We start from the raw sequence: 25234 nt of genomic DNA, 5'->3' as shown, positions 1-25234 counted from the left end.
ACATTAGTTGAAATCAATAACAAAATGTTACGTATAAATCTTTTTCCTCCTACGCCACAACAAAATATAACATAGACAACTTTGTTTCTATTTATATATGCGTTTTAGTTGTATTTGCTCTAAATTCCTTTCATACAAATGTGCTATTGTCGTTTTTAATATTGATAACAATCCTTTTTTTATGTTTTGCGATAACATAATACAAAGAGATCGGGGTTTCTGTCATGTGTTCCGGAAGGTCTGCAGTTGATTCTTCACACGCAACATGGTTGTTCTTCTACCCGTTATTGAGAGGTACCTGTTTGATAAGCGTATTCAGAGATTTTAGCAAATATGCTCTGTTTTACTAGCTGCGACATTGTATATGTCAACACAAAGGACCAGACACGTCGATATGGTCTTTTGTGATTGAAGAACCTCCCATATTTGTAAAAATGAAGAACAGCAACTACAGCTCCATGTCATTAATAAAAGAGTTGACAAGTATATCTTTGGGAATTTTTCGTGCTTATTCACCCAACATCCCGTATTCCACAATGATGAAGAAATTGGGACTTCAGAAAACAATTTTTAACCTGGGAAGACTCCTCTCATTATATTCGAGTATTACAATACTATATACGTAGTATGGATTTTGTTCATTGATGAAGGCTGTACATTAAGCCTTTAGTTAGTAACACTCTCGTCATTTGCTTACCCTTCCGGAGCACCTGATTTCACTCCCGGTGTTTAGTAGAGTTCGTGTTGTTTCTTATTAACTATTTATAACTGTTGATGTACAAATGTAACTGTCCTTTAATTTTTTAGTCTTTGTTTACTCCTTGGTTTTGATTGTTATTGTCTTTGAAGATTTATACCAGGAACATAGATATACTGTTCCCAGGTTATACCCAATACAAAAAAACGGGTATTGTATAATGGGATTAGTCTGCATTGCGAAATGTTGTCCACGTCACCATTGACATCAATATTGGAAATTTCCACACAGGAAATGACATTATAACATTATGAACACCTTATTATGGGTTACACATACTCTCCTAATGATGTGATAATTTTTACTTGTCATAATGTATTGAGTAACACAATGTGTTCTATCTTATAGACTTGAGTCTCGAGACATGGTCTGTATGCATGATAAATCTTATGTAAAGAGAGATCAAAAGAAAAGAAGAATCAACAATTTATTAGTTTGACTCTTTTATATAAAAATATACAAAAAAATAAATATCAAATATAAACAATCTATAAATTATGAGATTTTTACAACAATATAACAATAATAGGTGGATTATCAACTCCTTTGTAGAATACAATAATAGGCTACATGCTAACGGAGAACCTTATTCCCTTTACAGAGATACAACACTGACAATCTTAACTAGATTATCAACTCCCATACACCACGTGACTTCAGTCGGATTTCTAATTCGATAGAACCTTTACGATGGCCATTGTCGGATTTCAGTTTTATAGAAAATGATTGTCATGGGTGATTTGAGTCACGAAATGAGGAGTGGCCATACACCATTACTTGGTTGCTGATTTATTTCTATTCCTCTAATACTGATGGTATGATATTGTCCTTGGGCGGAATCTACCGAGCTCAACTCTCCGAGATCTTTTCGGTATTTCTCGTCATTCATCGTCATCTTTCGGAATTAACTGAAGCGGTTAACTAAGACTGGCAACCAAATGTTCTCATTCTTTCCAGCCAGTGGAAAATGGTCCAAATTTGTAAACCAGTCGTCTACCATCGACTCGTTCGAGAATGCCTCGTTTGTAATAGTACCTGAAAGTGCAAATAAACGGACGTTTAACAAGAGATTACAAAAGCAAACAAATCTCATTTAATATGATAAAATCATCATGCACAATTCTACATATAATCTTTCACCAAATCATGCAATATTGATATTAGTTATCGAATTATCTTTAAACTTACTGTGTTTATTATTTGAAAAAAGTTTATTATGTAATTAAATTTATTTACTCGTCTATATTTAAAAATTACAAGTACAAAGTACAAAAATTAAACTGTTGACTACTTAATACATTTTTCAATAATTCAATTTCTATATTTCTTTAAATGAAAATTTAAACATAAGGAGATGTGGTTACTATTTAAATAAAAAGTAGGTGTTAAAGAATAAGAAATAAAAAAATAGAACTAGCAGTTTGAAAGAAAAAACGAAAAAAGAATTAGTGAAAAAAAGAGGTTTAAAAAGAAAAAATAAATGAAATTGTTTAAGTTAGCATGTGAGTAGAATTTAAAAAGAGGAAAAGAAAAAAACAGAAAAGAAAATGTGTTGCAAAAAGTAAAGAAAAAAGAATGCATAAACTATTATCATAATTTGTTTAGAAGTTAGACACAGAAAAAGACAGATACAACATGAAGCCCATAACCAAGCAAGCTTGTTAGTGCACACAATATATATAAATATTAACCTAAAGCATTCTCTACACCTCTTTCCATCCATAAGCTTTTGGACCGAATCTAAAGCATAATTTCTTCGGGAATTTGCCAGATTTTGGCACTTCAGCGAAGTAGCCAGCTGATCTACAGAACCTGCACATGGAAAAGGCAAACATTAGATAGTGTCTAACTATAGAGACCCACTAACCTCATCATCTTATCAATTATTCCACTTTCTTTTAAATAAATACAACTTTCTTAACAGTAAAAGAGTCAATATTTTGTCACTCTAAGTGGATATAACCATTGAACAAAACATAATAAATATTATTGAACAAATATGCAACGATACATTTGACATCGCTTCCCATGCTACCATTGTCTAAATTTAACATGCTTTACTAGCTCTGTATAAAAACACCTACCTCATAGCTCTGCTCAGCTTCTCGTAAGTCATGCCTGGATTGTTCTTTTTACGTCCCCACATCTTGGCAACAGCTTCAGACTGCACGAATCTGAACACTCCTGCTTCTTTATCTTCCCATCTCAATAATGTTGGGTTCAAACTAGGATCTTTTAATAAGTCTCTCACAAATTCCCACAAATGATTACCCTTTGAACCTTGACCTACACGTCGTCCCTTTTTAGGTTTTGGTTCTATTGGGGACACTGGTTCGTCCATAAACACCCCTTCGTCACTCGATACACTGGATTGTGGGCGTGTTCGGTGATATGGCGGTAATAATGGAATGTCGGTACAGGAATTATTTGATAGTGACAAAAATCGTGAGCCGTCATTGCTGATATCGCTTGATCGGTCAGATTCTGGAAATAAAAATAGAAGCCATTAAGCTTAATTTTGTAAATAATATAAAATGAAATATTTGATTCTATCTATATAATTTATTTACCTCCACTATTAAATATTGTTAAAATTGTAAAATTGTAAAATGTATTATGTAAGTTGTCGTTCAAGCATCATTTTACTATAGTAAAAATCCAGCCTTAAGAAATCATCAAATTATTCTCAATTCACTGGTCAAGAATAAATTAAAAGGACACAATTGATAAATGACTTACCATCTTCACTGATATAATCTAAGACTTGATCTCCGACTTGTAAGAATGCATCAGGGATGTTAGATGGGTCGTCGTCAAAGGGTATCCACATGCCTCCGATCTGTACCTTTCTCATACCATCCATATCATCAATCTTTGTTACAAGGTTTAAATTCTCCTCTAACATTTCTAAAAAAAAAAAATTATCAAAAATAAATAAAGGACAATTAATTACTCTTCTTCAAGTAAATTGCCGAAAAAAATGTAGCTTTCCTCTTTTTCCCTTAAATTGTTTGAGTTATTCTCTTGTTCACTCTCTTTGTTATTCTAATCACTAATTTTTAAACTACAGCTTCATAAAAGTAATTGAATTTATAGTGATGAAAATGTTTTGTAAACTTACTTTCTGTTCGTGTATCTATGTTGACGGGTTCAATATTTTCTGAGATTTGGTACATTTTGTAGAACTCTGGAACATTCGTGTTCAAATAATCTGTTGTATAGTCACATGGTGCAGGTTCAATAAAACGTCCTGAAATCATAAATAACCGAGAACTGCAAATGATGTACTTAACTTGTAAATAACAGTTTATTGTATAAAGTTATTCCTAATTTATGTGTAAATCTAGACAACATTTTGTGAACACTCTCGACGTAAAATGACACCAAAAATGATTTATCAAACTGTTTTAATTAGTCTGCACTACAGAAATAAACTTTTATCTTTTTTGTCACCCATTCATTATATTTCATGGATTTTGAACAAAAAAAGCATTAACCTGAAGAAATTTACCTTGATTAAGACAACTACGGAATGTGTCGTACAAAGACTTTCCATAATAACCATCACAGTCAAGGAAATCGGCCAGAGTCATTCTGCAAAGCTGAGACCCGGTAATGTTCTGGAATTTCTCGCCTCTGATTGGTGATTCACTTTCTGGGAACAGTTCATCAGCAACATAGTACACCCAGTCTAAAACTTCCCTGCTTTCCCAATGTTCTGGATGTTTTCGTGTCCAGCTCAATAATTGTGTATTTTCACTTTGTTCAGTGTATTCTGAAAAACAATTATCATCAAGAATATAAATACCATTTAAAAATTTAACTTTTTTTAGTTTTTAACTTTAATATTTTCAAATAAAAATCATGTTTTGTTATTTATGAAAAAAATTTCTTTCAAGTAATTAAATTGATTCAAACAGTCATCAAAGTATAATAAATTTAGTATATATTTACCCATTTTGGTTGATAAATCCATGAATGTTTTAGTTTCGTATTCTGCTGATGGACTGCAGCAGCCGTATATTTTCTCTTGTTTGATAATCATTGGTTCTTGTTCATGGAAAGACAACTCGGATTCTGACATGTCGCTATGGTAACCTTCAGATGGAACCTTCAAAAACAAACGCAATAATTGTTCAGTTAAATTCATTTCAAACAAGTCTTTATAAACAACGAGCTGATCACTTCACAAGTGTGGGAGCAAATGAACAAAATTAAATTAAAACACATATTTTATTTAATTTTGAAAAATTCAAGAAACTGGATTAGATATTCGGGGAAATGATTTAAAAATTAAATAAGATTACAATTCTCATAGACTATAAGATATAATCCTTTATTTATATTTTGATAAATCCATTATGAATAAAGCATGATTGACCTTTAACCTTTGTCTACCTTTTCAAAACTATATGTTAATACAATAAATGTGTGTAAGTTTTCTTCACAGCATCACATAATAGAAGCAAACCATCCATGCATTATTGTAGGTAATTTGTATTGATTTTTATTTTTTATTTTCATTTCGCCAATCTACAACATTCTTCAAATTATTGATTATTTCATATTTTTTTCTTTTATCCTTTATACGTTTGTTTATAATTGAATTATACTTACTATTTGTGGAGATGAAGCCATATCAATGAGATCGTCCTGACTTAGAGGGAACTGTGGTGAAATGGGTCTGAAATACATAGAATGGTAACGATGTAAATCTCCTATGTCAGTAGTATAACTAGTTATAGCACTCATACTGTACATTATATGATTAAAGTCCGTTAGTCTGAGAGAGATGTTGTATAGATGGTCACTTATTGCACTGTATGAAGTAAGCTTATAAGTCCAAACGTTTTATAAGATTTCGGTCTCTTTACACCGTTTTCTCATTAATTACAAATAACAACTATGAAATCTTACGGCACGCGGCATCATTTTATAAACCGACAGCCCTCCAATAATCAAAAGACATTAAAGGCCTAAAGCATTTGTAAGATTGTAACCAATATATGACTACAAAGTTTTCGGAGTTCCATCCCACGTTTTCTACGACGATTCTACCCGAAATTCCTGTAGGCCATATATCTACCTGTCGTAAGTAAAACTTTGATTGATCATTTGACAAGAGCTTTAACACTGTAAACAGGCCAAATCTTCGAAAACTCTAATCGGAATCATCTTTAAAATTGAAAAATAGCCTCTGGTCATTTTATGAATTTTATGTAGATATGATGATCCTTTATGCAATTATCTGTGCATAAAAACGGATCACTGTTTACTTATTAATAAGATAACATCACGCTTAAAAATGTCAAAATTTTAAAATTTCCTGAAAAAAGTGTAGGATTTGATGTTAAAATGTCAAAGTGCATTTGGCATTTATCGATTAATAAGACATGGCGAAGATTAGCATCACGAAAATCGATGGCAATATTAGGTCAAATTATGTTGCGTCTTCAGATTATTGTTTTCAATCATTATATATGCTATCACTAGATATTTTGTATATATATGTTCATTGAAAGCAAACTACTCTTCAGTGCAGACTTAAGTAATGATACATGTAAAATGACTTCAGTTTAAATTAGAATATCAGCAAATATTAATGTCTCTTTTGTTTTTGTAGAGCTGCCATTACAAAAAGGATAGAGTAAAACAGCATGTTTATTCATTAAATTACTTCAGAAGAATAATTATGAAATAAAAAAATAAATAAGTTTATAATTCAGATAATATTCATAAACTATTCTAAAAATTTATAAATGAAAAATGTTTAACACTAAAAATCAATTATCTGTCATATGCAAAATATAATAAATAAATCACATACCGATTATTAAAGATGCTTTTGACTGCTGATGTTGCAGACGGTTGACAGAATATTTTAAAATTAACACTTTACTATCCTACATTTAATTCATTTGTAATATTTATATGTGTATTTAGTTTACTATATACAATCTGAAGCCACGTGATACAGAAATATTGGATTGAAGGGGAAATTCCCGTTCTGAGTACAGTGGATCTCATTGGTCTGACGTGAACTGCTATTTAGGTCATCGATTTGGCTTTTTAACTAGCTGTACAGCATTATTGTCTAGTCTTAACCTTGGATGATTGAGTTACAAATAACGTTGCTTTAAGTGTCCATTCATAAATTACTATTTTGTGAAATAATTCGGATAAAAACAAATTATTTTATTTTCAATAAATATAAATCGTATTCCCTTTAAATAGTATTGCCCTGGTTTTAGGTCAGTCAGTAAGGACATAAACAGGTGGAGTGTGTTGTGGTTTTATGACAATGATACAAGCTATGAATTATACATAAAATATACATGTAGGTTATAACATAGAAATGCAGTACAGTGGATTGTTTTTTAAAGCTTAGACTTTAAGCTAAAAACGGATTAAGGGTACATGGTAATGAGCTGGCATCAACCATACAACAATAACACAGAAAAGAAATCTCAAGGTCAACGTATAATTGTCAATCATAAATTCTAATTGCTTATTGGAGAGTCCCTTTTGATTGATTTAAAAAAAAAGGGGGGATGGCATATTCATGTTTTAATCTTGCTAGTACGTGGTATGTATTTCCCTTGTTTACGAAACTTATTCCTGCAATGGCTTGCATTTCATTTTCATGCTATTTTGTCAGTTTTCGTAAAAAATATTTCTTTTCAATTATCAGCAGGCAAGCATATTTTTTTTTTTCAAAATCCTTCTACCCGCCCCCTATAATAGCAAAACTAATGGTCATCCCTTAGGGGGACGACCATTTAACCTCAAAGGTAGGTTGGGGATGGGATAATGTTTTTTCCTAAAAAAATATTCTGATTCCCAAATTATGATATAAAAAAATGTGTTTGCAGAGGACAACAAAAATACTCTGAATCCTAATACCTTGAAGATTTTTTAACAAAATAGTTTGATTGTTAGCGTGGAAAAAACTAAATAAAATTCTCTGACAGAAAACCATACACCCTCCGTTTGAAGGTAACAGATGCGCCCTTGTGCAATTTATTAAGCCTTCAACACTACTAAAGGCCCATGTAAGTTAACAGTTGATACTTTCAATATTCAGTACTAAAATTTCGTAAATGACATAATTAAAGTAACATAATTAAAGTCAAATCAACCTATTTTTCCATCAATTCGTGCAATAGTACAAAATTCATGCATTTTAGAACTATTGTAGACTAACTTTAATGACCTTTTAATTTTTTTTAAAAAGAAAAGAAACTATTAAAAAAATATGACAAGAAGTCGATAGACATTTTTTTTTTATTAATCTATAATATAAACTCAAACGTGATTGCATAGTTGTAATAACAAACGTGATTTCTTTTTAGGTGCAATTTAAATATTTGAATGCATTTTTTTCACAATTTGTTTTTAAAAATACTTATTTAGGGTGCTCCTATAGCGTGTATCGTGAACAACTGCCAGCAAAGAAATTCTTTCAATTCAATTTGACAATGAACGGCAAAAAGGGGATATTTGTTAAACAAACTAAAATCAATTTTATCAGCTTATAGATTGGTTTACGATACCTGTATTTTTAAACTCTATTGTACAGGTACGAATCAGCTGACTAGGGAAATCTACCTAAAAACTGATCAAGCGAGGTAGGTACTAGACGTATCTCGCTGTTTGTAAGCTATAATTATCAACGATTATAGAACTAAAAGCTGAGTGTATTGATGTACAATGTTAAAGAATTTCAGAAAAAAAAACTTGCTTTGACAATAAAAAGTGTTTATGCAATCTAGTACATCATAGGTGCCGATATATTATATCTATATGTCAGACTAAAATGACATCACCAGGGCGTAATGTTAAATTCTAGGGTTGTTAACTAATTTATTTCTTTATAGAAGTTTAATTTCCTAAACAATAAGATTTTTTTTTCATTGCAATAAAATTTGAAATACTTTGTTTATCAATAAAAGCATTAGATACTGATATATCACAAATGAAGTTCTAGAACTAAGAGACAAATGTAACTAGATTGTGTAATGGTGAAATAAGGAAAATCGCATCACGGTTGGAGGCAAAACTAACCGAACATTAAAACCCACGATTGTTTACTTAGACCACATTGTATAAGATATGCAATGATGTCAGATTTAAAATAAAATTCGAGAGTGAAATTATAAAAGTCCTTGATGGAGTGGTGCTTGTTTAACGTCCAGTGGCAAATATTTCATTCGTGCATTTAAGGACAAAAATAATTTCCCATAACAAAACAAAACCATATATCAGTCATAGTGCATCTGCAGTACAACAGTTTCAACATGATTTGTTATATAGTCATAAAAATAAGAAAATGTTGTATGATTGTCAATTTGAGAAAACTATACACTAAAGTTCAAATGTATGTCCTTCAGGGATTGATTTGTCTGTGAGGTCTCTTGCAATAAGATATTGATCATCGAATTCGTAATTGGTTTGATGCAAAATTATGTTAAATTGTTTATCTTTTTCGTTCAGTTTTGTCACATTTATAAAAAAAAAAAGAATTTAAAAAAAAGAATAAACGAAAAAATGAGAAAAAAAAAATGAAAAAAAAACGGCTTTGAAAAGGCTTATCATTGACTGCTGAGAGGATATCGGATGAATTTTAAGACTTTGTTTTACTTATTGTTTTAATCGTGCTATCAGGTTTATCGATATTGATCAGTAAATAAATCCATGATTTATGTATATTGGAGAAATTAGTGTAATAAATACATACATTATTGTAAATATTAGTATATTACATCTTTTGAACTATATATCCTGCAGGCTACACAGATTATTCAAAAACATTGTGAAACACCTGATACTTTTAATCGTAAATATTTTTATAATACACACTTTGAAGTGTAACTTCAGGCATACTTTTGTAAGTATAACACCAACACAAAATTCAAATATTTAACTTGATATAAAAACAAAAAAATAAAAACAAATTATTCCCTTCCTAGAAAGCTTGAACAATAAAGAAGCAAAGTCCTCCACATGACCGCATAAACATAGTTCTATAAATGAAACTGAAGTACACTGATACAGTACAATTGTATTGATAATAAATGTAGGTGTATATAGACATTTGTACAAATTTATCTATGTTTCTAAGTATCTATTTAGCAACATAACACTTATACTGATAGAATTCGACACGGAAAATATCCCCCTCAAGAATCATTATTTATTCAACAAGGAGTTTTTCAAATGTCTGAACAAGCAAAATAACTGATTAAAATATACATGTCAGAAGATGTGGTATGAGTACCAATGAGACAACCATCCACACAAAAAGCATGATTCGCATTAAATTGGTCTTCTTTCAATAAAAAAGTTCAGACAAAGTCAAATGATGCAAAATAAAGCAACTTTAAACAGAAAATTACAATCCCTATTGACAAGTTGTAGAAAAAACAAGGATTAGAACAAAACCTTTCGTTAGTGTTATGTCTTGCTTTGTTCACATACCAGACTATAAGTGTTCCTCGTTTCTTGTTTTTTCATATAGATTAGACCTTTGGTTTTCCCGTTTGAATGGTTTTACCGACTAGTAAGTTTTTTGGGGCCCTTTATAGCTTGCTTTTCGGCGTGAGCCTAGGGTCCGTGTTGAAGACCGTACGTTGACCTATGTATAATGGTTTACTTTTATAAATTGTGACTTGGATGGAGAGCTGTCTCATTGGCACTCATAGCTCATATTTTCATATCTATAGAACACACATATTTTAAACAGTATATGTATAACAATAATACCGAACTCCAAGGTAAATTAAAAAGGGAGCAAAACAATTCTGACAAAATCAAGAGTTACCAATCAACGTTCCGATTGAAAAGCATTTGTCATGTTTCTGACTTGGTACAAGATTTGTCTGAATAAAATAAAAGGTCGCTAAACCTGGTTTTTTTTTAGCCTAACTTCATATTTGTATTAGGGTTGTTTACATATATATCTGCTATATTATGAAAATCAGCATGATTAGGTGAGCAACCCAAACAGACATGAACGGTATAAGTGACATTAGTTGGAATCAAACAGCTAAAATTGTGTAAATATACATCACAAATGCCCCCGCAACATTCTGTATGTGCAAGTCACAAGTCACAAGTCACGATCGTCTTATTCAGGGATTGGACGTTGGTTGCTGTCGATCTTAATTATTCATTTCATTATTTGTTTGGCTTCTCGTTTGATATGTCATTTCTGGCCTTGTATAGCTGTGGACTTTAAAGTGAGGGTTTTGGTCATTGTTAGAACACAGTGACCTATATGACTGCTCATTGTTAAAACACTATACAGTGACCGATATGACTGCTCATTGTTAAAACACTATACAGTGACCGATATGACTGATTCAGTTGGCTTGCGTCGTGTTTGTTTGATTCCCTCTGTACATTCGGAATATACAAATATTTTAACATATATTTTGAAATGAGTTAAATAACTGATGGGCTCAAAGCAGTTTATTGTCGATTAGTCTTAATTGTAAACAATGTTATAGAAAGTGTTAAACCGTTTTTATACTTTACATTTCCATTTTCTTTTTTCTTTGTTTAAAGATTTTATAAAAAAATGCTTTGTTTGAATGATTCAGAAAAATAATCTTTGTTTGAATGATTTTATAAAACCGACTATTAATCAAGTATGTTCCTTTTTCCTGCACTTACACTTAAAGAAAGAAGAACAAATAGTAGAATACAGCAATGCATTTATAAGATATTAAGATTTCAATTGTATTACATGCAAACAATATGTTTATAATTTCCGTACTATAAATTTCCTCTATAAAAGAAACAAAAAACAATGTACTATTTATATCTTCCGTACTGTAAATTTCCTCTAAGGAAATAAAAACATTAGCGATAAAAAGATTATTCCATTCTTATGCAAACTCGGATTAAAATATTAGTAGAATGTATACCTTCGTTGAATACAAATAAGGTGTGTAATTGTTGATTGTATATAATGTCTCAGATAATTTTCTCAACTATGGCATTGTAACGGACGACATCAAAAGTTCAATGTAGGATAAACAACTTAATTCACATAGTTGTTTCACTGACCCCGACCCCCTCTTCACTTAATTAGGGAGAAATTGATTGACCAATATGGATATATGTAAAATCGATGTCAGATCAACAAAACTTGCAGCAATGTTTACCCCACTCTAAACTAATTGAAATATTTATTTCTATCATACTTTGATCTTTTGATGTCGTCCCTAAATGTAGCACAACCATGCCAAAATAAAAATGTTTTTGTTTGTTTATATTAAATGCTATTATTTTGTTGATGTATATTGCTATTATATGTATATGAATTGTTTGTGTTTTTTCTATTGAGAAGTGCCTTTACTGACATATACAATCTAAATGTCAAGCAATTGAACAGATAAAGTAAATGATAAATAAGTGAATGAGATATCATTACGTGAAAACCAAATTCCTACATGCACTTCACAATAGCCCCCCCCCCCCCCCCCCCAAAAAAAAAACAACAACAAAAAAAACCCTTACTTTAGAGGTGTCTTGGCCTCAATGACACAGTTTTATAAAGCTTTAACATGTACAAAAACTAATGATAACCCACTGTGAACTGAAAGTTTATGACGGCCCTAAAAAAACACCGATTAGAGCAGAATTCTTTGATAAATTTCGGTAAAGCTACATCTATATATTTTAATTCAAAAACCTGAATATCAACACATATACATGTATATTGTCTTATTCTGTAAAAGTATAGTTGTCTCTTGAGCCAAATATTTATGACACCATGGTGCCATAAAGCAATTAAATTATATTTACAAGCTAGAATATAGCTGCAGGCTACACTGGTACAGTTTTGTGAAATTTGTTAAAAAAATAAGTCCACAAAAACCCCATCTATTTTACTAATTCTTAACATATCCATGAGGTTTGATTTGTTTTACCGCATGCATTTTCAATCTGTAATATGAGTTAGTTATACATGTAACCCTCATGAAAAGTTGGCCTAAGATGTGTTTTAACTATTTTTGTAGGTTCATGTTGGTCGTATAACTCATTCACTGTTTCGGTTTAAATGAACTCGGCTTTCAAATATTTGGCTTGTGCGTTCCTGATGAAATTAAATTAAAAAAAGCGCTTCTGACGCAAGAAATGTATATATATTAACGTGTTGTGTTCATATCTTAACCATTTGATATTGGTCTCGTATATTTTAAAATATGTTATTTTATTGTCAAAATAATACATGACAAAACGATAGAACACAAGTTATATTCGGTTTGGGCGGATATTTTTGCGTCTTTCATAAAATCATGTCAGTGCCGGAGTAAAACAAAATTCACATATATTTCTGACAATCCAAATTGAGCGACGTCAGATAAAAAGGTTTATATTAGTTTTCTCAGCCATTTATCATATTTTGATAAGTATGTGAAAGCGGTTATTCCTTTCGGGAAAAAAGTCGTTTTCTTCATATATATTTATCAATAGTGAATTTTAAGTTCACACTAAGTTCTTTAACTATAATAATTGTGTAATTGTTTAATTTAGAAGTAACAAATCTATTTATTGTTAAAACTACAGAGTCTTTCAAAGAAATAAGATTCTACGTTTCATTTCATTTAAGCTTATCTGATGATCTCACGGAAATTTGATTGTATGGATTCTTGTAAAATAACAATGATAAACTGTTTCTTTTGTTTTATTATTCACACGGTTGGTTTACTGTGAGTACTTAATATGTTGCAACAACCATATTTATTTTTGGTGGAAATTTTTATCTGCTTCAAAGAATTGATAAGTCCTTCTTAAACCTCAAACCTTTCCCTTTGTTTATTAGAATGTTCATATTTTATCTGTGGTAACTTATGTTTTAAACTGTTATGGCACAATAAAGAATGCCACGAACAAATTAAATCAAACATAAATATAAAAAAGAAGATGTGATATAAATTGTAAATGAAACAACTCTTCACAAAAGACCAAATGACACAGAAATTAACAACATTAAGTTGAGTTGTATAATTACTGAACTATATAAAATCTTTATTATTTGTAATAGCTCCAAATGTTCATGATTGTATTTACATGTAGTGGGGGTAAAGCATGTCGTTCTAGAATGGAAGGTCACAATTACTTCTGATCAAGATCAGTACCTAAGTCCTTACACAAAACTAGTATGGTTATCATTTTAATGTAAATTCACCTGCCTTATCATAATTAATTACAAACTTTAAATGAAATATAGCACTTCATAAATTGATTAAATCAAAATGCTTTTCTGAATTGACCTTCAGCAGCAACGATTTACCACAAACATTTGCAAGCCAGAGTTGTACAAATAGTTTGAGGGATATGTCACCAAATAGGACAGAAGAACACTTTTCAATTCCCTCTAAGTCAATTTGCCTGCGGGAGTTGAAACCTCAGTTTCTTATAATTCAAAAATGTATTCAAGTTTAATTTAGGAAAGGTAAACTTTGAATAATGTCAATGCTAAATCACTGACTGAGTTTATGATACCATCATCAGTCCATCAGCTGCGATATCGACCTAGAACTAGCATATGAAAAAAAGTAAAATCACAAAAATGCTAAACTCCGAGGAAAATTCAAAACGGAAAGTCAATAAGAAAATTCCTGACTTGGTACAGACATTATAACATTATAAGATTTTTGAGTCAAAATAGCTTTTCTGAATTTACCTTCGTCAAATATTAAATACGTATTTTAATTGCTATCAAAACATTGCTTACAACAAAAGTGTTATGGTCATTCCTTTCGGATAATTTGTAGTAAAGAGGTCACAAAGTTCTGAATGAGAGACATTTAAAAACTGACCTTTCATAACTTGGTCATATTTAATTCGCATAGTTTAAACTGGAAGTACCAAATCTATTTTTAGTGGAAATTTTCACCTAAACTTCAAAGAATTAGAAAATCTGACCTTCTTAGCCCTCAATCTTTTTTCTTTGTTTATTAGTATTTCAAAATGTGTGTTCGTTGTGCGAATTTATGTTTGTTATTATCAGGACATAATTTACATAGATACGGAGAACTAAAATCAAAGAATTGTTTTGAAATTAAAAAGTATAATTACTGAAGTTTATATATACCAGTACTTCTTAATTTGTTAGAGTTCCCCATGCTGACAATTATATTAAATATTTAGTGAAGGTAAATACTATTAATCGTTGAAGGTAGGTTACAATTTGCTCCGATCAAATTCATCACCTGGAACAAAACTATGCTGACTAGCTATTTGAATGTGATTTGACTAGCCCTTCTAGATGTATACTTCACTTTAGACTGATAACTTATGAAATTCTTGATGTTTGGAACGATAACAATTAGGAATGCTTTCTCGAGAGTTATTATTGTTATCATTTTATTGATAGGTCTATAACTTGGCCATATGATACTGGTATCTGTCATTCGTTCGTACGTCTGACTATGACACAGTAATAATGTAACTGCTTTATAGTATTACATACTCATCAATGATTATTTCTCCTTGATTCTTCTTTAGTATTAATTCAACTCATCATAGATTCCCGGCTTTAAATGTTATATGCCAGACGCGCGTTTCGTCATCAAAATACTCAACAGTGCATCTCGAATAAAACAAGTTAATAGTTCCAAAATATGTGCTAAGTTAAAGAGTACCCTAAAATTCCATATGGTTTTGAAATACAGCTCAGATAATATTTTGCTGGGGAAGAACATCTTTAGTATTTCAAACATTTCAAAATTTAGCATGCATGTAAACAATTAATTACACTAGCAACACGATAGCATCGATCTGCACGTCAACATATTAAAACATTTGTTTTGTAAATATGGGTAAACAAACACACGCTATACAAAATATTTTTGAATAACACATATAGAACTTTATTTCTTTTAACATTTAGTGCTATAACCACAAAACACCTATTTATCTCTTAAGGTGGCTCGTGGGTACAAAAATTTCCGCAAAAAAATAATCCTTTATTTTTTTATTTTAAATATTATATTTTACACTATTAGTAATCACTTTATGATATGGTACAAAAAACAACCCCATAAAATTGATTCGGTTTGGCCCCAGATGACTTTTTAAGATGTTTATATCATTGAAAAAGCTCCAAATCATCTCCCTTTGGTGCAAAAATGCAAGTTTTTGGCATTAAATTTGAAATATCTTTTTTAACTCATCGGTGACCAATATGTTTTATTATTGTTTTCAAATAAGCTGTACAAAAACTAAATAATTATAAGATTTAAGCGATTTCTGTAATTAGGTTATTTATTTATTTCAATATTACCTCTATTTCTCCTATTAGTTCAACAGAAAAAAGGGACATTAACAAAAATGTATGCTTCTTCCAGAGGCAGATTGTGAGCTTAAATGAACGGTGACCCCATTTTTTTATTTCTTTTTTCTTTTAAGTATATGATAAAGTTCATTCAGAAAACAATATAGCGAAATCCTATATTAGAAAACAAAATTGATTTATACCCAGGAGCCCCCTTAAATATATATCTTCGCTTTTTAAAAACCAGAGTAGTTATGTAAGAGCGTAAAGCATGACATGCAGTTAATGTTATAAGTTCCATAACTATTATTTTTAAACATTTTAATTATTTACTGTATCATAGTAATGACCTTGTTTTATATCTATTTATCGGTTTTTAAAATACAATTTTATATCAATATTCCAGTTTTGGGAATAGTTACGTTTGAAGTTCATACGGTTTTCTTTATAGAAAAACAAAGGATATGGGGGTATCTATCTATGTCACAAAACTAATGCATAAACAACAATATCAAGAAAAACACAAACAAAAAGCAAGGGAACAGCGTTTTTTATTGGTGTTCTTCGTCTCAAAAATAGTTTTGTTTTATCTTTTAATTGAATGTTAGAGATTTGACCATCAGTATACACCTGTTGCTCCTCATTCACTACATTGTTCCAATATTTATCAAATAATGGAAAAACACATTACTTCTAATGTTTAATTATTTGGCATAGGAATTCAAAAGATTTAAACACGCTTTTTGATATGAATTAAATGTACTACCAGCTCATTGATATTTCCGTTAAATTCCGTCCGCCTTTTGAACCATGCAACCTAGTTTATATTTCCTAATTCCGGGTACCTTGGAAATTTATGTTCTATTTATATAGGAAATTTTCATCGGTTAGGGGAATGTTTTGACATCACGTTCACATTATAAATTCAATAACACCATTAATGAGGCTATCATGATTTATACAGTTTGTTGTATACAGTTTTAAAATATCAAAATACATTATGTTCCTTCTGTGTCATTTTGGTCTTTTGTGGATAGTTGTCTCATCTGCAATCATACCACATCTTCTTTTTGATATTGACAACGCCATAGCTAAAACATACAATGACAAACAAACAATTAATAGTACAGAAGACACAACACGACGACGAGTCTTATGTAAACGAAACTCGCGTCTGGCATATAACAGTATACGCCTGTTACCTTTGATAAATATTTACGACACTGGATCGATCCCACTGCTGGTGGACGTTACGTCCCCGAGGGTATCACTAGCTTAGTAGTCAGCACTTGGGTGTTGACAAGAATATAAATTATATGGTCATTTTTATAAAAGTACTGTTTGTAAATATGATTTTTTCAAAAAAGTAAGGATTTTCTTATCCCAGGCATATGTGTGTTACATTTTGGTGTTGTATTTCTGTTGTGTCCTAGTTCTCTCATACTTGATACGTTTCCCTCAGTTTTAATTTGAAACCCGGATTTGTTTTTTCTCTATTGATTTATGAATTTCAAACAGCGGTATACTTCTGTTGTCTTTATATATTATCTTAGTCATATTTGACACAACGTTTTGGAATTTGGGTTCTAAATGCTCTTCAACATTTTTGCTTGTATTAACTATTTTGATCTGAGCGTCACTGATGAGTCTTATGTAGACGAAACGCGCGTCTGGTGTATTAAATTATTAGCCTGATACCTTTGATACCTATCAAGTTGTTTTTGTCTATGTTGTGTGTTTGTTAGACTGTTCATCTTTATAACAATCTTTTGCCGATAAAGTTTATATTTTACATTTTATATTTTACTTTTTCTAAGACATGGTGTCCCTTTTTGAACCCACAGCTCCTCGGGAATTATAGCTATGTGTTGGTTTTGGCGTTCTTGATGAAGATAAATTGAGGAAAACAATTTCAGGCGAGCCTTTATAATAAAGCATTATTTACATTTTGTATATAACAAAAATATGAATTTTAAAGTTATGATTTAAGTATAAAATATACTTCACTCCTGTTCAATCTGTATAATGTGTATAGTTGTCCGTACATTAAAAAGTAAAATTACAAAAAATGCTGTACTCAGAGGTAATTGCAAAACGGAAAGTCAAAAATCAAATGGCAAAATCAAAATCTCAAACACATCAAACGAACGTATAACAACTGTCATATTCCTGACTTGACATTTATCTTTGTAAAATATGTGGATCAAACCTGGTTTTATAGCTAGCATAAACGCCCACTTTTATGACAGTCGCATAAAAGTCCATTATTTGAGAACGATGTGTGAACAAACGAAACAGACATAAAGTAAAAATGTAAAAAAGGGCGGTACAGCAATCAACATTTTTATTATAATCTTAATTGTTTTAAAAAAGAACAAATAAGTAAACCCATGTTTGTTTGTTTTTCGAAAATTGTACGTAATAAACGTGGTTACATACTATTTTCATCAATTAGTTGTATAATACGTTTTCCAAGTATGATGATTAACGTTCTTTTACGGATATGGGAACCACACATCCGTGAGAGGTATGTTTTCCTGTGACATACACCGCACACCAACACTCTTGTATTAATAATTATGGGTATATACAATGTATAAGAGACAATAATATATATTTGATCTTGTATGACTATTCGATCACTCAGGTTTTTTTGAACACTTGTGCTAAATATTAAATACAACCCCTAAAAACAAGAAAAAGCTGCACAACTTAAGAAAAACCAATCAGCAAACTCTTCAACATCATTGTTGACAACATTTTTTTAATTCAATATAACACCAACTAATATGAACCAGAAAAGTTTTCAGAATTACAGTCATCTACAAATCTCTTTTATATCTTAAAAAAAATTCATATGATTGTCCTCTTAACATTGAATTATAATTTTGTATAAGAAACAAAAAATCAACATTTCTGTACAAAATGCATCATGCCGATATTTGTTTATACTAACAAGCGAATGCTTATATTTATTTGTTTATACTATTACATTGATATTTACCCAGTTGTTCAATAATATTTTCTATTTTTTATTTCACTATGTTACTACTTTGTAATGGCGTGTTTTTAGATGTTCACGTCAGTTTATTATTGTTTATTACATAAATACAACGTTTTGTTTTCAAATGATTATAAATGGCTTTTTATATATACTGGAAGCTATTTTGTCAATACAATGTAACTAACTCTTCTTTTCAGCCTACACAATACGGCCAGAAAAATGGCTTCTTGTTACTAGGCAATATGGTTTCTAACTATTTCTTCTTTAAAATCTTTATGCCATGATCAATAACAATGTTTTTTTTCTCACTAAGGACGTTTATTTCTACCTTTTTTTATAACATCCCCATGACACGGTCAGTGAAAGCGGCGTTTTAATACTGAACACGTTTGATTTTAACTATATCTGTCTTTTCTATATATGTATTTTCTGTGTTTTAACGCCACTTTTAGGCACCGTGTTGGTGCAATTTCGTGACGGTCAGATTTATTAATGGAGGAAGCCGGAGTGACAAGAAAACCACTGAACCTTTTTTTTTCAATGTTCATGGCTCAGTCAGTAAAAGCGGCCTTTTGTAACAGGACTCGGTGGTTTCTAACTTTTTCTTTTTTTAAAACCATTATGGCACAGTCAGTAAAAATGACATTGTGTCACTGTACACGGTGTTTTTAGTAATTTCTCATTTTAAAATGTAATGGCACATCCATTAAAAGCGGTCTTTTATAACTGGACACTTCTTATGCTAACAATTTGTTTTTTAAAACCCGATTGACACGGTCAGTTAAAGCGGCGTTTTCATAATGGAAGGGATAGTTTGTAACCATGTTTCATCAAAGCCTTAATGACACTTTCAATTGAAGCGGCGTTTTCATAATGGAAGTGATAGTTTGTAACCATGTTTCATCAAAGCCTCAATGACACTTTCAATTGAAGCGGCGTTTTGTAACTGTTTACGTTTTCACACGTTTTTGAATCATTTAATCCATCAAAGTGACAAATCACCGTAAAGACGTTATATGTACTAATTACATGTACCTATGGGGCAGGTCGTCAGTTAAAGGTAAAATATCACGATTAATTTACATGTTCAGTTTACATATCATTTGTACCTTTCAATCTACATATTCCACGATATAAGAAACGCGCTACTGTATTAAAAAAAGGTTAATATCTTACAACTTCTTTGTCGAGTGTTATCTTCTAGTCTCCAGGAGACTGACTGGAGGTTTTCATTTATGCTCATGGATAATATGGAAACAGAAAATTATTGTGCATTGTGCATTCTAATAACCGATCGTGCGAGGGCTGTATAGCCAGTCAAGGTCATTAAAAACTCCAATCCGCATCATTATCATCTATTGGATACTATAGGATTAAACATTTAATAGACGATCATATCAATAATTGGATAGATAACTACATTGTATGACCCAACAAAGGTGTAATACAAAGTGAAAGGCGCTTTTGATATGTTTCTAAAATACTAGTAGATACATACAAATGTATATAAATATGTTCAAGCAGAAAGATTTAAACCCATGCGAAAAATATATAAACCAACTGTAGCAAACGAAAACATTTTTTTATTTTAATAGCAATAATTTTATATTCGTCTTTCTCAGTCGGTATTTTTCTATGTAGTGGTTTGTCTTTTCGTCTATCGTTATGGTTGTGTCATCTTTTATCGGCTGGTTAGTTTTGAATATCCCTTGGTATTCCACTTCATCATCATCTTCCAATAATGGATATCAGTCGTAGACGATCGACTGTAAATACATATGCAAGTGGTGATTAACTGGTTGTCCTCAGGGCTTCAGCTGCATTGAGGCTGGCTTTGAAGTATTCAAAAGTGGCTGAGTTGGTCACCGTTAATGGCAGATGGTTACAATTCTGAAAGTAGGATTGTTTATACAATTATGTTTTGGTGTAGATTTGCCTTAGTGTGTGTGCACCTCTGGCTCGGTTGTAACTTTTGTTGATGATACTGTCGGTGTCTGGTATGGAAATCATACCATTGATGGACTTTTACATGATCAACAGGCGATGGTCCTTGTAATGATTACCATTTAAGAATCTGAATCATGTTGATGACACATCAAGAAATTATATCTATGGAGTTATCACAGACATAACCGGTTCCTCCTTCACGTACTTTGTCGAGGAGGTTTATGTCTTCGACTTTGTATCTTCCGCCTGTTTAAACGTTCAAAAGACATAGCCTAAACAATTCAAATTGAGATGTGACAAAATGAATCTGTTTAAATATTTGTATAGAATATCTTTAATGTTAGCAGTTGGTTTAGTATTGTCTAACATGTCTGGGAGAAGACTATATAAGTTTGATTAACATGTGTCTCATCCCTTTTGCACATTAACGCAAATAAAATATGTTTAGTAAACTAAAACTAAAATGTAACTAGAAACTTATCTTATCAAATGTCAGAGTTTTATTATTCTAGGTAAAAATTATCCAAGCATCGTTTTCTTCATCTTTTACCTGATTATTATGCATTTAAATTTCAAATTAAGAGAAGAAAACAACCAGGAAAGCATAAACTTTTTATTCATTTTATTATATAGACTGAATTATTACTATACTATGAAAGTGCAAGATACCGACATTAATTTGCAACCTTACCCATGCATGATTAAAATTTTACTACCTACATTGTTACCTTACCAAACAAAAGTACTATAACACATAACTTTTTAATGATTTTATGAACACCTGTGTGTCTTGAAGATAACTTTACATTTGGGTACTGAAATTTTCTCCAGTATCAATATTTATTTAATAGCATTCCAGGATAGAATATCTTGGGGCTTACTGTCCATTGTCATCGACCCAGTAGGTTTGTGATGCATCCGTGCACGTATAGCCCACCAGCAAACCAGTGGTAAATATATGTCAGCATTGACCTCAAACGCTAACCAAACCTTGGTACAGACTTATTCAAAAGGCATATAGTTACGATACTTTTGTTATGTCGTTAAGGATTGCACATTTTGGTATCAATATTGATTAACTCATAGGGTTTTTGCAGCGGAATTAAATAAAGGCAACAGTATTATACCGCTGTTCAAATTTCATAAATTGATAGAAAAAAAAACAAATCCGGGTCACAAATTAAAACTGAGGGAAACGCATCAAATATAAGAGGAGAACTACGACACAACAGAAACACAACATTCAAATGTAACACACATAGACACGAACTATAATATAACATTGGTCATTTTCATCAAAAACACAGTTGTTGGCATGATACTTCTAATATATTGTATGATGGAATGATACTTAATCCCTAACGGGAGGGATTGTGGTTGATATTCATATGATGAAGGCATATTTTTTTGAATCAGTTGAATTGAGGTCTGGAGTTGGCATGTCATTGAATGCTAGAAATCCTTTGTTAATGTATGTATCATTGTCATTTAGTTTCTTTCTCTTTGTTACCTACTGTGATAGCGGACTGGAACTTCTTTTACACTGAGTTCTACTACGCGTACTGCTATGTGTGTCTTTATTCGACATTGGCTAGAGGTAAAGGGGAGGGTTGAGATATCACAAAACATATTTTTAAAACCATTGTCAAACGTCAGGAGCCCTATGGCCTTTGTAAGTCTTGTATGTTATTTTTAAATCAAAGTTTAGTATGACGTTCATTTTCTCTGAACTAGTGCACATTTTTAGTTCGGGGCCAGCTGAGGTCCACCTCTGGGTGCGGGATCTGCTCTTCGCGTTGAATACTCATTGGTGGCCTTGGGTTGTTATCCGCTCTTTGGTCGGGTTGTTGTCTCTTTGACATATTCCCCATTTTCATTCTCAATTTTAAGCTTAGAAGAAACCAATACTGAAATGATACACTATATAGCTGATACATTGACCAGTTTAGCAATTTAAGGATGGACCGAGGGCCTTTGAAGTGTTGTTGATTGCTTTAAGTTAAAAGTCTAAGTTATTTTTGATATAAAGAATTTTATGACGTACAACCGGAAACCTGCTTACAGTTTGTAAATCCCCCTTTTTTTAACATTATCATTATTTTTTTCATTTGTTGTTGATTGTTTTATATTTGAAAAAAACAACAACGCTATATAATGGGTGTGAGTAGCATTTTTGTTGTTGACAATTTCTATTTTGTGAATTTTCTGGAAGTGGGTGTCGCCCATCTTAAGCCTTGGTACTTGCTGTCACATATAAAACCCGCTAAACATCTTCATATAATGCTGGTAAATAGATAAGGTAAATTCCCTAGATAAAATCTGCACGTTATAGTATACTAAATATACTTAGAACACTTATGTAAATGATCCCACTTTCCGATAATACAGTTCCTGACCACTTCTTTTTGAGTAGGTTTAGGTTTTAATATGTAAATAAGATACAGGAAACCTGACAAGGACGATAATCCGGTTATTTCCGGTTGTCGCCAAATATAGAAACATCAATGAAGAAGCTCCTGCTTATTATAAGAATATTTAACTTTAATATAGAATCCCCCTTGGAAGGCCAGATTTACCGCTGAAATTTTTTCACGACAGGGTCATTTAACGATATTCTTACAATATCAATTCAAAGGATTAATAACATTTCGGTGCATTTTAAAACAATTGACCTGAGAATAAATGAATCAAGTACTGTAATATTGAAAGATGTATGCAACTTCTTAGTATCTTATTCAAAAATGTATTGAAAGGAAATCCACAAAAGAATGATGCAACTGTCCACCATGCACATGGCTGAATTCAGAAGCTTTATATGTTATAAATGGAAATGACAAATGTTTTAATAATTCCTTGCGTTTGAAGTGCTTTCTATATAATCAATTTTTAGATATTGATATTTGATAGCCAGATGTGTATTCACACGAAGAGGTGAGCTATTTGATCAAGGCTACAAATCATTATTTCACTATCAATATGTGTAGCGTCTGTCAGAGATTTACAAAGCTTTTATCGTATATGTAGTTGTATGTGATCCCTCCCCTAAAACTGTGTTGTTTTATTGTTGTGATCTTAATATTTAACTATTTCAGATAAGGGCGACGGTTTGTTCTATTAAAACATATAAACCCGCTGCAATTGTTTGCAACTGTCCTAATTCAGGAATCTGGGGTGGTGTTCTCGAAGCTATCTTAGGATTAGGACGTGTTCTAAGTCTATCTTATGGCAAGTCTTTGTCCTAAGTCGAGTTCTCGAAGCTCTCTTAACTTTTGATATATCTCATTTTTCGTCCTAACTTTAGGACACCCAATAAGGTGTCTTAAGAGCATCCTATCTTCATCCTAGTGTAATAATGTTTGGGTTTCGCTTTTTGCTCATTATTTTACGTGAAAATGAACATGAAATGAAACGCACCATCGGTTATTAACTCGTATATAAAGAAATTGTGCATGATTTTAAACTTTGAACTTCGTGTTTCACGATATGATTACACAACAAATTTAATTCTCATTTCAAAACAAATTGTTTTCAAGTTTAAATAACAATCCTTTTTTATATAATAACATTGGTAATTATGCATTTAATTCAGTACATGTTATTATAAAATTCGTAAACAATTTTGTTAAAATTTTCGTCATTAATAAATGTTTTATCAAAAAATAACTTTAAAGATTTAAAATTTCGACTTAGGAAATGTTTAGGACGTCCTAACATAAGATTCGTCTGAGAGAGCTTCGAGACACAACTTAAGAGTGTCCTAAGTCGATCCTAAGTCCATCCTAAAATCGGACTTATCTATGACTTAGGACGAATCTTAGGATACCTTCGAGAACACCACCCCTGATGTTCAGCACTTGTTTTACACTAAACATCATGTCATTTGGGGGCCATTTAAAGCTTGCTGCGCCATGTGAGCGGAGGCTCCGTGTTGAAGACCATACCTTGACCTTTAATGGTTTACTTTAATAACTTGTGGCTTGGATGGAGATTTGTCTCATTGACACTCATACCACATCTTTTTATATGTTTTTGGTTTGCTTTAACGATAATAAAATGAAATGAAGTACATTCATGTATCGAATCTCATCTCATATGTCCCTTGTAAGTATACGCAAAATTGTAAACGAATGACGGTTTTAAACGCGCATTTTAAAAAATCATTTGTAACCACCAGTGTAATACCACTACGCAATAACAAACAGCTACAAACCCTGTTCCGGTTTTATAACTACACTGT

General features: G+C 31.4%; 1 protein-coding gene across 4 annotated transcripts in view; it reads right to left on the bottom strand.

The window, feature by feature from the left end:
- Positions 1 to 1172: 1172 nt before the first annotated feature.
- The window catches only part of LOC134685014 (ETS-related transcription factor Elf-3-like), a 39001-nt gene continuing 14939 nt past the window's right edge, over positions 1173 to 25234 (bottom strand). The window contains exons 1-9 of one of the 4 annotated variants that reach the window (XM_063544356.1): positions 6585 to 6743; positions 5375 to 5441; positions 4712 to 4868; positions 4269 to 4532; positions 3879 to 4007; positions 3497 to 3664; positions 2842 to 3241; positions 2449 to 2569; positions 1173 to 1792 (exon numbers count right to left, since the gene is read on the bottom strand). In XM_063544356.1, the coding sequence (XP_063400426.1) occupies positions 2461 to 2569; positions 2842 to 3241; positions 3497 to 3664; positions 3879 to 4007; positions 4269 to 4532; positions 4712 to 4868; positions 5375 to 5395 (1248 nt within the window). In that variant the 5' untranslated portion in view covers positions 5396 to 5441; positions 6585 to 6743 and the 3' untranslated portion in view covers positions 1173 to 1792; positions 2449 to 2460. Of the gene's footprint in view, positions 1793 to 2448; positions 2570 to 2841; positions 3242 to 3496; positions 3665 to 3878; positions 4008 to 4268; positions 4533 to 4711; positions 4869 to 5374; positions 5663 to 6584; positions 6744 to 25234 lie in introns of those variants that run through there. The other 3 variants (XM_063544357.1, XM_063544354.1, XM_063544355.1) reach the window with 3 other exon arrangements.

This window comes from Mytilus trossulus, chromosome 9 (genome assembly GCF_036588685.1).
Source record: "Mytilus trossulus isolate FHL-02 chromosome 9, PNRI_Mtr1.1.1.hap1, whole genome shotgun sequence".
Taxonomy (NCBI): Eukaryota; Metazoa; Mollusca; class Bivalvia; order Mytilida; family Mytilidae; genus Mytilus; species Mytilus trossulus.
This window is presented reverse-complemented; position numbering and strand designations above follow the sequence as displayed.